The sequence below is a fragment of the Podarcis pityusensis genome (genome assembly GCF_964106645.2).
Source record: "Podarcis pityusensis genome assembly, chromosome: 5".
Lineage (NCBI taxonomy): Eukaryota > Metazoa > Chordata > Lepidosauria > Squamata > Lacertidae > Podarcis > Podarcis pityusensis.
Window position 1 is genome coordinate 38707728 of NC_138032.1, and position 14803 is coordinate 38722530.

Sequence of the window (14803 nt, forward strand, 5' to 3'; positions counted from 1 at the left end):
AACATTTTTAATAAGAAAGCCTAAATCTCAGGCTTCATTTCTTATTTTTATCTTAATCCTAAAATTCATGCTGAGTCTTATTTTAGCCTACTGGTTCTCCTTGTAAATAGGTTGATATATGTAAATTAGCCCTATTTTGTTGTCATTTTAAGTCTTATATTGCCTTTGGCACTGAAAAACAGGTTACAAATTCAGCATTTTCTTATGCAATAAGATCTGAAAATATTGTTTTAGCGAACTATGGGGAGGGGAGGGGACTACCAATAATTTATTCAAACTAACAGGAGGCAACGTGGGAGAGGATTCCCTAAAGAGCACTGCAAGGTGATGACAGTTTCATTAATGCAAAGCAAAAATCACTTTAGCAGAGATGTAGCTAAAACTAATAGTCAAAATGAAGACGGAGATCTGAAGCATCTTACTAAGTGAATTCTACTTCTCCCCAAAAGTACTTATATGAGCTGATATATTTTACAGTAAAACAAGGGTGTGCAATTTTGTGGCCAAACAAGCTGATCTGCCTTTAACACCTCACCAACACCATAACATTTCGTAAAACTTAACTATGTCTTAACATCATAACATTTTTCTCTCCCCCACCCATCCACTGCCAGTGGCAACCAATGAAGAAATGTAGAATGTTGTGATTCCACAGACAGATTCCCCACCCCCCACCCCACTAGTCTTTCTGGGAGAGAGAGAGATAAATAAATACATATTCTTGGTGGCACAAATATATTCAGCATCACCTCTAGTTTGTCCCTTTGCCAAGACTTGACTCAGCAATCAAAAGAAAACCTGTGAAAATTATCAAGAATGCTAAGAGACAGGTAAGCAATGCTGGTCATCACACTAGAAAAAAACAGCCAAAAAATCCTGGCCATTCAAACCCAAGATGAAGAGCCCTTTGCCTTGAAGTACAAAAACCCAGGACACACAGGTGACATGACCACACCACTTTGATAGAAACAGGGTAGGAACTCTCACTTTGGTTCAAAGTAGAAATGATGGAGGTGGCATATAACAGCCTTTTCTCCCCTACCCCCTGGGTAAAAACTCAAGGGGCAATTCAAAGAGGAGAAGCTGTGGGCAACCAAGAGCAAAGCATCCACACCACTCACTAAAGTTTTTCTGCTCCCTATGAGTTTTCCTGGAAGAAATGGTATCAGGTTCAGTTACAGGTAAATCCAGTTAGACTCTACAATAGAAAGAACCAATGTACAGAAGTGAGCAGACAGTGCTAGTTTATGACTATTCTGGAACCACAAAATAAAAACTGTCGAATGGCATCCATCTGAAAGTTTTTGAAGAAGTCAAATGTGAAATCACTTCAAATGGAAATATGTAACTTGTTCCTAAGATCAGCCTCCATGCCAGAAAACTGGAGTGGCCAATGTAACACCAATTTTTAAAGAGCGATCCAGTGGGGATACTGGAAATTAAAGGCCAATTTTCTGGGGAAACTGCTGGAAAACACTGTTAAAGATAAAATTACCAAGAATGGAAAAGAACAAGTCTTGCTGAAGCAGAACCGGCATGCCTTTTACAAGGGTAAGTCCTGTCTCACTAATCTATTAAAGTTCTATGAGCGTGTCAAGCAGCATATAGATAGAGAGGTCCAGTTGAGATATAGCATACCTGGACTTTCAAAAAGCTTTTGACAAAGTACCTCACCAAAAATTCTTGAGTAAGCTTAGAAGTCATGGGATAAGAGGAGAGGTTCTCTTGTGTATCAGAACTGGTTAAGGAACAGGAAGCAGAGAGTTCTCCCAATGGAGGGATAAAAATGGTGGAGTCCCCCAAGAATCGATATTGGGATCTGTGCTTTTTAACTTATTCATAAAAGATCTAGAATTAAGAGTGAGGAGTAAAGTTGCCAAGTTTGCAGATAATACCAAATTGCTCAGAGAGGTTAAAACAAAAAGGGATTGTGAAATGCTCCAAAAGGATCTCTCCAAACTCAGAGAATTGCCAATAAAATGGCAAATGCAATTCAATGTACGCTAGAATTGGGACAATTCCCCCCCCCCCCAAAAAAAAATTTAAATATATTCTCATAGGGTCTGAACAGTTGGTGACTTCACCAAAAATGGGACCTTGGAGTTGTAGGGGGCAGCTTGATGAAGAGGTCACCCCATGTGCAACAGCTGTGAAAAATGGTAGGGATCCCTAGGGACTGATAATAAAACTGACAATATCACAATGTTATTATACAGATCTTTGTTGTGACTTCATTTGGAATACAGTTCTGGTGTATACAGTTCTGGTGATCTCACCAGGAATGGTACAGCTAGAAGGGGTTCAGAAAAAGGAAGCCAAAATGACTAGAAGAATGGAGCAACTCCCCTTGGAAGAAAAGTTACATTAGGGAACCTTTCCGTTTAGAGAAAAGGCGAGCAAGAAAGGACATGATAGAAGTATATAAAATTATACATGGAACGTAGAAAGTGGATGACGTTTTCTCCCCTCTTTCATAACACTGGAACTTCAGTAATCCAATGAAGCTGAATGTTGGAAGATTTAGGACTGACAAAAGGAAGTACGTTGCAGAGCACATAATTATAGAGCCTTGATCACCAGCAAATTCCATAATATCAAGGATGAATGGAAATTTATCTCAACCCTACTTAACCATATCTACATTTAACCAATTAATTAAGGAATTCTCCCTCCTCTTCCCAGAACACATCCTGGCACAGTCCAGAAAATAACTATTTGGGCAAGATGTTTGAGGGAGTAGTGGCTGTTCAACTCCAAACAGCCTGAGACGATACTGATTATCTAGATCCATTGCAATCTGGCTCAGGTCTAACTTTTGAAATGAAGCAAATTGGTTTTAATATGGAAGAAGTTTTACTACTGAATGATTTTATTCTGCAGTTTTATATTTTTAGCTGTTTTATTTATTTTTTAACCATTCAGGGAGGTATTGTTTTTAGATATTGTTGTTTTTATTCTTTTCTTTCTTACTTTAATGTTGTTTTAGCACCAGGCAAAAACCTTTTAATTTTCATAGGCTTTTAAAGTCTTCCCCCCCCACACACACACACCTGTTTGGAAGGTTTTTATTCTTTGCTACCTCATTTGGGAATTTCTTTAAACTTAAAAGCAGACTACAAATGTCAAAAACAAATATACAAAAAAAATCATTTTTAATCATAGATCATAGAGCCTGCCTACTTTCCAAAAGCAAGCAGTGTATGCCTTTTATGTAGGAAAGAATCATGACTAATTGTGCTAGCAATTTTTCCAGATTTTTGTAGATAAGTCTCTTGTGCTTTTGCATACCAGAAAAAATGTACTGTGGGGAAAACACATTAGAAGCAGCACCTCATGATTATCATGATCAGATCTAGACATTTTCAGTATAAATGTGACATGGGTAGAGAGTTTTTATGCTATTTTTTTCTGGTAGTTTCCCTGTTCAAAGAACCTGGATAACAAATAATGTTACAGTCACCCCTCTTAAGTTCTCATCATGTTACAATGAAAAGGACGATTGGTCTTACCTGACGTGTAGATTTGGTGGATAAGGAAGGGTTCATTGGGGGGTAATGTTCACGACAAAAACAATCAGATCACAATAAGCACACACAAGCAAACACAGAAGGACAGAATAGAAAAGAAAATGGGAAGAAAAAACACTTAACTGACATATTTGCCAAGGCAGGAGAGAAAAGGTGCTGGTTTTAACCTTCAAAGCCCTATACGGCCTAGGACCCTCGTATCTACGGGACCGCCTCTCCTGGTATGCCCCACAGAGGAACTTACGGTCTTCAAATAAAAACATCTTGAAGGTCCCAGGCCTCAGAGAGGTTAGGCTGGCCTCAACTAGAGCCAGGGCTTTTTCGGCTGCGGCTCCATCCTGGTGGAACGCTCTGTCACAAGAGACAAGGGCCCTCCAGGACTTGACATCTTTCCGCAGGGCCTGCAAGACAGAGCTGTTCCTCCAGGCCTTTGGTCAGGGCGCAGCCTGACTCCCTCCTTTGGCAATCTTTACAATACTTTAGTTTATGGTTGCCATCAATTTTGATTTTAATTAATTCTTTGTTGTTTTTATAATGTTGCACTATTTTAGTGTTGTTAGCCGCCCTGAGCCCGGCTTCGGCTGGGGAGGGCGGGATATAAATAAAATTTATTATTATTATTATTATTATTAAAAAACTGAGATTATCTCCACCTCCCAGAATTCTGCTCTCCTGCCTTTGTCATAGCTCATGAACATTACCCAACCATTAACCCTTCCTCATCCCACCAAAATTTTAACTCACCATCCTTTTGTTAAACCAAACCTTTGTTTAGCAATCACGATAAAAATAGAGCAGTTCAGTGTCCTACCTCTGTCTCCGTGGGAATTCCACTTCACTATCTACTTCCCCTTCTTCTTCTTCTGAAGAGTCATCTCCACTCTAGTAGAAGATTAAAGGCAATGTTATTTGCCACTTATTTACAAGCATACAGCCACCTGAGCAACTTTCATGAACGGAAGTCTCCAAAGGTAGTCTACAGAAAGAACTAAGAAATTTAGGGTGCATGAGAAAACAGCAAAATGTAAATCTGTCCATTGCTTCCAGGATGGTTGGAGGGATCTTACCTTTGGGATGGGCCGTGTTTTACCCGGGAGTCCTGGAGTACTTGCAGGATGAGATGAGCCAAGAGAAGACACTGATCTGTGGCTGCTGAATTCACCTTCCTCATTATTTCCAGGAAATTGCTTATTTGCATGCAATGGTGCTTCAGACTTCTCCAGCCCTGGCTCAAGTGACTGTCCTTGATTTGCAGTATTTGTCCCCATCCTGCACTGCGGGCAAAGGTTGTATGTATCTCCTTTACAACATTCCCAATGATTAGCCTCGCCCTCCCCATTCTCGTTCTCCTCCAGATTTCTCCGTGAATCAGCTTCCATAGCAGCAGAGATAAGGTCAGGACTAGAACCAGACATCCTCCTTTGGGCGTGATTACTAAGAGGACTGCGTAGGGCTGCAGCAGGGCCAAAATATCGAAGGTTGTTAGCACAGTTGGCTATGTCCTGGCCATGGATGTTCATTCGGGGGTGATGCCCATGATGATGGGGGTGGTGCTGATGATGGTGCGATGGATGGGCCAAGTCATCTTGAGCTGACTGATTTTTCAAGATCCCTGTGAAATCATTGTAGCTGCCTTTGCTGTTTCCTCGCCGGTGGCGTGGTTTGCTACGGTAACGTCCTTTGTTACTGAGGGTTGACATCTTTGGACTTCCTGAAAGGGGAGAACCACTAGGAGCCACTTCAGTGCTGGATATGCCATCCGTCTTCAGCAAGTCAGGCCTGAGAAATGATGCAAAAACCAGCATGCTCTCTATTAGAATTAACATATGCAAGCTTCCACTATTTCCTTCATTTTTTGTCAACATGCCTATTGACAGATGACATTGAAATAACACAGGCTTTGTTATAGGTCACATAGGGTAAACTAAAAATAAAATTCGGAATTGGCGGGTACCAAAGGAAGCACTGAGGTGAAGCAAAGGCTTCATACATCCAGTGGGCTTCTTGACTTTTTGCCTTAAAAAAAGAAAATTAGACCTGCATTCCCACCCCATCTTACTTGCTTAATAATTCAGGTGAACATAGAATAAATCCTATAATTACTAATATGACTACCAGTTTGCAACAACAGGTTTTCAGCAATGTGAATTAGCTGTAGCATTATGCTAAAGCACTGGTTTTAAAAAATGCTTGGCTACAAAAGCCCAGCTGTGATTTGTAGGCATTTACTTCTCAGATCTGTGGTGGTTCCATACTACCCACTATCAACAGATCAGTACATACTGAAGAACTCCTCATTCTAAATGGCAAGGAGCAAAAATGCTGAAATGCCACAACCAAACTCCAGAATTAAAGCTGTCTAGATAACCCCTTAGTACATTTAATCCAGACCAAATATCAGATGACCATTTTGCTAATCACTCTCTGATATAAAAGCTGCATTGGGTACTCTGAGATTCCTAAATGACCACCGATAAAACTGTTTGGTCCAACATTCCGCTCTTAAATTGCATCTGCTCTACATTACTAAAACATCCATGTTATTGGTGATCATTATCAAGGACACACATATCCCATCTTATAGATTAATGTCTAATTCAAGGATGCTACACACCAGAAGATTTGTCAGTGCCACTTGAATAATCAGTCATTTTGTGCAATAATGGATGCTGACCCTAGCAGATGTGGCTTCCTCATTTTGTAGATATATGCACATCATTGTGAAAAGCCTTTGAACATGTTTTTGTTATTTGGCTCACCGTTTAGTCTGGCCTCCAGGCTTGTGCGAGACTCCTCTCCTCTTCATCAATTTTTCCATTGCATTGGCATGGATTATTGGTCGGACTGGGTGACGCTTGTAAGTCCCAGGATATTTCTTTTCCACAGCTTGCTCCCGCCTGCACATGGATTAAAAATGAAATTTGTAATCTTTTCATTATAAAATGAATTTTTTAAGAATATTTGCAATTTCCCCAAGTCAAAAGAATAATAAATTAATATTACAAACTGTTGTCCACGCAAGTGCTCATGTCAGCATTTTTGGGGAGAAACCTAGTTATTCTCTAGGCCACTGTCTTAAACTGGGGAGATGGGACCCAATACTAGGTAGAGCTTGATCTAAAGGAAGCAATAACAGCAGCACTACCACCCAAAAAAAATATGGTAAACAAAATTGGTGTGTTTAGGTTAAAGGTAGGTCTGCATCTGAAGAGGTTGGAGTATGCTGATCTAGGCAACAACTAATGCAACCATAAGTGCTGGTTGTGTTTCATATCAAGATTAAAAAACATGGATGTGCAATAGAAGTGTTGTGTTCTAAAATAAGAAGCTTTCCCCACCACAATCTTGATTAGAAAAAGAAGTGTCTGGAGCAGATCCATGGAAAAAGTTAATACTAAGGAATGGTGATTGTTCTCTTGCACTATAAGGGAAACACAAAGAGAACACTCTTTTTAATCTAGAACAATCGAAAAACCTATGAATCCCTGCTTCTAATTATGTCATCTGCATGGCTACAAGGTACATCTATGTGGATAAGCGTACTTGATGAGCTCCTTTTCTCGAACCTCCAGCTGTAACATGATAGCACTGAGCTCCATGTACAAATTATTGGCTCTCTCCAGTTTTCTCTCATAATGTTCACGAATGTCCAAGGCATGCCTATGAAAAAGAAAGGAGAGCTACAGGTGAGTGGCTTTTCCTGTAAGGGACAATTTGTACAGGCAAAAGGGAAGCTTAATAGATGTACTTATGCAGAATTATTCTCAATTAAACATCTCATCTACCACTTCCAAGATAAGCAAATGATGAAAGTATCTGAATGTAATAAAACCAAAATCAGAGTTTAGATATGAATGAAGCACTCACTAAAGAGAACTCTGTTAAGATCCTTCTCCCATAATTCAGGGTCACCCAGGATAAGAGATTGGCAGTAAATTCAGGACAAACAAACAAACTAATGTTATCTCTTTATGCTGTGCATAGTTAACATAAGGAATTTCCTGCAACAGGATGCTTATCTCCTTAAAAAGAAATTAGACAAATTACTGACAGATAAAACTATTGACAGCTATTAGCTATGATAGCTAAATAGAACATCCAGGGTCAGAGGCAGTCTGAATGTCCTGTTTGCATTCTTCCCAGAAATATCTGGCAGTCTCTTGGTGGAAACAGGATAGTTAATTGATCTGAATTAGCAAAGCTCTTCTCACGCACTGAAAGTCAACAGACCTGAGTTCTTCTCTTCTGCGACGAATAAGTTCTTCATCTAACCGGTGTATGCAAGTTCCTTCACTTTTAATCTTCTCAAAGTGCTTCTTCACTTCTTCTCTCCATTCAGCCTGCCAAAGCAATTTAGATGGATACACAGCATAACTCATGGCAGTGACAACTGCACAATAAAGGGTTGCACTACTTTAACATATTAAACAAGAAACCCAAGCTTCTTTATTCAATAGTACTTTTGTAGTAGGAGGCTGCAAAGCTATCTGATCACCAGGCTTGACCAGGGACTCATCTTTTTAGCTGAAATTCTAACATTAAGTACAGACGTGTATTGCAAATCTCTCCTAGCCTATAAAACTGATTGCCATTTCAAACCTATGAACAGCTCATTTCTTCTCAAATCTGTAGCCAACTGCTTTTCAGGCCCAAGACGACATGGAGAGTATGCAATACTCAAGAAAATATAATAACTATTTATTTGGCTTTAGATTTCATACCACAATTCCTATGGATTTGCACTAAAATACAGCGTAGAAATCTTGATCACCTCAGTAAAATGCTTTACTTTAATACTTCACTGGAACAAAATCTGCACCCTGCAGACACCATCCTATCAGGAGGTCCATTCTGCACAATGTTGGAATCAGGTCTTTTGTGTGACAGCACCTACCATTTGGAACTCTGTCTTACTGTATATCACACAGGATTCTTCTCTTTTATCTTCTAGATGCCGGCCAAATATATTGCTCTTTCAACAAGCCTTTTAAAACCTTCATCCCAGCTGGTATCTAGCTTGGAATGGAATTAATTTTATGTATGTGCCGTTGCTTTTTATTTACTGCTTTTTATTTACAATTATGTTATTATATTGTAAATAGCTTTGGGGTGCATTATGGGAACATAAATGAATGCCTGTGCTTTTCTCTTCCTATTCCTACCATATAAGTCTTATTAAAGAACACATGGCAAGCCAACGATACAGTCTGGTGCTAGAAAAAAAAAATAGATTTACCTGAGACTTGAAATAAGTCTCTTGAGGGGTACCCAACACATCAGCAGATGCAATGTCAAGGTGCATAAGCGTCTGTCGAAAAGAGGGCCGATTCCGGGGCTTGCTTTGCCTGACAAATTAAAGAAAAACAGACAGGAGAGACCATCCAAACATAATTAAGAAACAATTTGGAATATTTTAACTGATGGTTTCATTTGAAATAGGCCTTTCTCACTGCCTATTAGAATACCACCACCCCCTAAAGAAAAACAAAGGAGGCAGTAATCAGGAATACATAAATGTCAGTTTCCTTATTCCCTCTCCCGTATCTGGCAAGGCAAACCAAACCCTCAATGTAACACTAATGTAGAAAGATTAGCTAGATATGAACACTATATCCTCTCACTTTGTTATTTTCCACGCATCCATTTCAGAAGCATCTTTACTTATTCTCCTTTCTCATCCCTTCCTTTCCAGCTACTGGAACAATTATGGTGGGAAAAGAAAAGGGCACCAAATTCAAAAAAGTGCTGAATTATGGTCACAAAGGAAGTATTAGGTGCGTATTCGAAGTGTATCCCCATTCTTCCTTTGCAGGCATGGCTTCTACTTATTACCTTACTGTCTGCGGCAATCATAATGCATTCGTATCAGTTCATACACTTGAAGAAGTTGTTTTTCCCCAAGCCAATGTATTATTCTAAACTGTGCTTTACAAAAGAACAGACTGTAGTATCACAGTGTTAATGCTAGTCAGTGCAGACAGAGATCTCATCCTTCACTCTCATTTTGTGGGCATACTGTGGCGTTTTTGTACTGGGGGTGGAAGGGGGGTGTGCACAATACCAGCTGGGCACAGGTGTGGACAGAACAACCCTTACCATGTTTGCTTCATAAGGATCTTGAATCCATCTGGGCAAGTGGAGGGCACAGGAAGGTGCAAGCTATTACTGCCTACCCCCCAGATGATAGCTGAGGAGTCAACATCCTTATATGGAATCTCTCCAGTGAGAAGCTCCCACAATACTACTCCAAATGACCTGATAGAAAATGAGAGAGATAAAAATCAGAAAACTGTATATAACAAGGGGGTTAAGGCTCAGATCTTCTAAAGCAAAGCTGCTAGTGATGCTAAGTCATGAGAACATAGTTTGTCTCAGAAGTTCTGTTGGAAACACTGAAACTGACAAGTACTTATTAATGCATTACTCACCAAATATCCACCTTTTCAGAGACAGGTTCATTGCGAATCACCTCTGGCGCCATCCAAGCTACAGTCCCTGCAAAGGACATTTTTGTACTCTTATCGCTGAGTTCTTTAGAAGTACCAAAATCTGAAATTTTTACTGTATCATTGTGAGTAACTAATACACTGAAAAGAAAAAAAAAAAGGAAAAATGGGGAATAAAGTTTGAATGTAATTCCAACTCACAACCACAATTTAGGTCAAATCTCATTTTCTGTCTTACACTCCCCACATGCTAACAACTCACTTGGGCGACTTGAGGTCTCTATGGATTATTTTATGAAGATGTAAATAGTTCATTCCACTAGCAATCCCTGTTGACCAGTCCACAAGCAGGCGAGGTGTGACCTTCCTACCGGCTCGCAACACTTCATACAGCTGTCCATGAGCACAGTACTCCATTATTATACAGTAGCACGGTGCCTGAGTACAAACGCCCCTGGCATAAAAAAGAACTATAGATTAAAAACAACAACAACATTTATAATAATGAGAACATGCAAGTGAAACAAAATGAAAAGTGCTGCTAATTCTCCTGGACAGTAAAAGTACTTCTCACCTTGAGACTAAATCACTCTTTCTTTTAATTTATTCATATTCATATTCTATCCTTCAAATAAATTCACATTATTTTCACTTTATCCACCAATTAATTGGTCATATATGTACCAGAATAGTAAGTGGAATAATTAAAAGTCTTCCCAGAGCTATTTCATTCTAAACATTCTTTTTCATTCTAAAATTGAATTTCATGAGGTAGCGTTGATTATTATTCAGGGTCTTGGGGCAGAATAAGGAGGATGAAATGCTGCTGAATTAACTCACATTAAAACTCTTTCCACACATAACAATAAAGTTTTCACAAAGAAAGGAATGGGAAATAAAATTTTAAAAATTGCTGCAATAATAGATTGGGAAGAACTCAGGCTTCCACAGAATACAAAGCATGTTATCCAACTACAGTCATACCTCCGCTTACGTATCCCTCCAGTTACGTAAACTTTGGGATACGTAACCGGCAAAACCACAAGTATATTTCTGGGTTTTTGCCACACGTACATGCGCAGAAGTGGTCTCTCTGGTTGCAAAAACCTAGGGATCCGGACGGACCTCCAGAACGGATCCCGTCTGCAACCAGAGTTACCACTGTACCATGCATCCATAAACAGCAACTTTGTTCCTCCCTTCATATGAACTGGAAACAAGCCAGGAAGTTTCAGTTTACTACGGTTTCCATTTATATACTGGGAAACTATGGCTAATGGCTTCCAAACAAGCAAGGATATGAAGCCTTAGTTTAAAGCTGGTTTAATATCCTGGTTTGTTTGGAAACTACAAAAGGAAGCAACTATTAAGTGACACTTGCCGGCTTGTTCACTCACCAATATCTGATCATCTGAGGATAGTCAATTAATATAAGGATTCTGTTTTACCATCAGCAGGCATGGCTAAAGAAATAACCTTGAAGTTGAGATTTTCCAGCTAGAACTACTGTTTAGAGGACAGAAGGAGACCATTGTAACCTGAACACAGTTTAAGGTAAACGTAAAAGGTAAAGGACCACTGACGGTTAAGTTAAAGGCGACTATGGGGTGCAGCGCTCATCTCGTTTTTCAGGCTAAGGGAGCCAGTGTCTGTCCACAGACAGGTCATGTAGCCAGCATGACTAAACTGCTTCTGGCACAACGGGACACTGCAATGAGTGCCAGAGCACACAGAAAGGCCATTTACCTTCCCACCACAGCGGTACCTATTTATCTACTTGCACTGGTATGCTTTTGAACTGCTAGGTTGGCAAAAGCTGGGGCAGCTCACCCCGTTGCACAGATTCAAACCTCCAACCTTTCAATTGGGAGCCCAAGAGGCTCAGTGGTTTAGACCACAGTGCCACCCACAACACAGTTTAGCAGGACATGAAGACATATAGCATATGAGTCCAAAAAAAACCCATTATTGTAGAGTCAAGATAATCAAAGTATGACCTACTTGAAAGCAATGATGTTGGGATGCTTCAACTTCCTCAAGTGCTTGATATCCGTTTCACTCTGTTCTCTCACTTTCTTGATGGCCACCTCCTCTGCTCTGAATTTCCCTAAGAAAACAGCTCCCTGCGCTCCACTGCCCAACCACTGAAGTTCAGAAATCTCCTCAAAAGGAACTTCCCATGTATCTGATAAGAAACAAGCATTGTTATTCTGACTGCTATAGCTACATTTTGTCAAGCCTTCGAGTAATCAACCAGTTAGTGCCTTTGTAGTCTGATGCCCTGTAGAACTTTGCTAGCATGCAAAATGCTCACATCTAGATAATATTGTATTTTAAAAGGAAAAAAAGCACTAGTGCTTTCATTAGCTGTTAAGCTTCCCAGGAAATAACTAGGTGAGCATTCCCATAATAAAGATACTGAGATAGAAGGACAAACACTGTATCTCTTCAACCTAAATATCCCAAATGTTCTACTTATAGAGGTGCTTTGGACCGGAAGTGCTTCCAGACAGGAAGTCAGTAAAGTAAGGGATATCTGACTCTGAAACTGCCTTTGGTGCTCAGGGGTGATGCTACAAGGGGCACCAAACATTTGAAAGCACAAGTGATTGTCAACTTCAGCTCTGTACAAACAGGAGGGGCCCCATTCATTTAATGAAAGAAGCTCTGAGTATTCATTCCCACTGTACATGAAGCTCTTCCCCACAAATCAGCCCCACAAGCACAGCTTTTCCATGCATAACAAATGCACATTTGTTTTGCTTTAATCACATTTTAAGGAGCTCAGACTATTTGTTTCTTGATCTGGTTTGAGGATCCCTGCTTTAAAGATTATTAAGAGCAACTAAGAATATGATCTTGCCACACCTAGGAAGAGATTTTGCTTGCAGTCATCCCCACATCCCCCCTCCCATCCCAGGGTAGAAAAATAATAGCCCAGATCAGGGGCATAGTGTAGGCGGTGCTGGGGGGCCATGGCCCTGGGCGCACAATTTATGTGGGGGCGCAAACCATGCAAGCAACCCCAGTGCAGCCCAGCCTGGCACTCCTCTCCGCCCACCAAGGGCAGTGTCGATCAGTCAATCTCCCCCTGCACAGGTGGGCAGGCGACTCAGCACGGCCCCGCTTTGCTCTGGTGGGGGTGGGGTTGTGGCAGTGGCAAGGGCTGGCGCCTGCCCAGCTCACCCACCCTGGGCATCGACAACCAACCCTACACCACTGTTCCAGGTGTCCAATAAATGACCCAATACGAGAAGCAACAAAGAATAGCAGAAATCGCTATTTGGTTTCGGGACTGCCTTATTTTTAGACATTCTGAAAGGTGAGAGGCAGTGCTTTTTTCAGGGGGTACTCAAGGGTCCACAGTATCGGCACCTCTTTTCTTTTTGTTAAAAAGTGTGACACTTAGTGTTAACAACTTCATGGTGAGTACTGGCACCTATTTTTCTCGAAAAAAAGGACTGGTGAGTCAGATAGGAAACATTGATCCATAAATTCAAATAGATGAGATTGAGGCTACTGCAATTTTATGACACTCTGGAGGCTATACTTTCCCCTCCTTTATATCTGAGAACATTTTTAAAGCCACAAAAATACATGGTTTGACTTTTTAGGTTTACCTTGTTGCTGCAGCTTGTAGTCAGTGGAGTAAGCTTTCCCTATAATATTCCATACAGGCTTCAAACAACCAAAGAGTCCTTCAAGAAATCCACCATTTCCACTACTTGATCTGTTGAACTGGATCTTGATATCTTCTGTTCCATTGTTGGTCTCTCCAGGTATATTATCATTGGTGCCCTGATGAACAGTAGTTTCCAATTCATCCTGTTCCGTTAACTGTAGCACGCTGTTTTCAAATTGGTCCCTGGAATCCTCACTTACACTGGTCAATACTGTTGTGGCAACTGGACTGCTCATGTTCTCTGATGCATTGCTATGAAGTAAGCCCTTGTCTCGTACGTCTTCTATGATCTCAGATGAAGGATGGAGACTACTGGGTATATGTTCTCCATGCATCCTAGTGAAATCTTTATCTTCATTGAGGGTCTTGGCGATCACAGTCGTAGAGGAAGACCAGCTCAGGGGCTCCTGAGAACTGGTCATTGTACTGTGGGTGTGCATGGAGTTGACAGTCAAAGATATTGCTCTAACAAACACCCGTGCTCACTCCCAGTGTAGAAAGTGGCCACAACACCTGAAAAAGGAACCGCAGAAAGGTTATGAGAATCATATATCTGATTACATTTGGAGACAAATATTTTAAATGAACAATAAACTGATGTAAACCAACTATTTGTTCTTCAGTTTAAGCCCAATGATTCATTTCCTAACAAAAAGGCTATCCTGTCCCAAGGAACTTTTCATACAACAACAAAAGTAGCAATTGCTTGAAGTTACAACTGTTTTCCCACAGTTGTGGTATCTCTCAGCAATATATTGCATGCTGGACTTTGCCCATCTGTCACATTAAGCCACCTGACATCGAAACCAAACAGGCTCATGTGACAAAACTATTGAACTATTTACATAGCTTGCCATAGAAAATCCAAGCTGCAATAGGGTCATTCCATGCATCGTAAAACAACAATTTTATTAATATAGAATTAGGTATTTAAAATTAAAGTTAAACAAGGCTGATATACTTTGTAAATGGATTTGTTATCATAATAGCCATTCAAAACAATTGTGCCCAACTGTAACGCAAATTTTTAATAAGTGTGCATTTAGGGGGAAACTATGGTACGTTGTGTTGTATCTCTCTATATAAGGTGTGGGGAGCCTTGGACACCCAATCACCCCAGATGTTGCTGAGATACAACTCCCACCAGC

The 14803-nt window shown here is 40.4% G+C and overlaps 1 protein-coding gene across 7 annotated transcripts in view; it reads right to left on the bottom strand.

Moving 5' to 3' along the window:
- The window catches only part of MAP3K13 (mitogen-activated protein kinase kinase kinase 13), a 43084-nt gene that overhangs the window by 7150 nt on the left and 21131 nt on the right, over positions 1-14803 (bottom strand). For all 7 annotated transcript variants that reach the window (XM_081006667.1, XM_081006669.1, XM_081006668.1 and 4 more), the window contains 11 exons: positions 13594-14168; positions 11975-12158; positions 10236-10427; positions 9956-10114; positions 9624-9782; positions 8764-8872; positions 7758-7867; positions 7071-7187; positions 6287-6424; positions 4595-5306; positions 4339-4409 (listed from right to left, as the gene is read on the bottom strand). In XM_081006667.1, coding sequence (XP_080862793.1) covers positions 4339-4409; positions 4595-5306; positions 6287-6424; positions 7071-7187; positions 7758-7867; positions 8764-8872; positions 9624-9782; positions 9956-10114; positions 10236-10427; positions 11975-12158; positions 13594-14095 — 2453 coding nt within the window. In that variant the 5' untranslated portion in view covers positions 14096-14168. The remainder of the gene's footprint in view (positions 1-4338; positions 4410-4594; positions 5307-6286; positions 6425-7070; positions 7188-7757; positions 7868-8763; positions 8873-9623; positions 9783-9955; positions 10115-10235; positions 10428-11974; positions 12159-13593; positions 14169-14803) is intronic.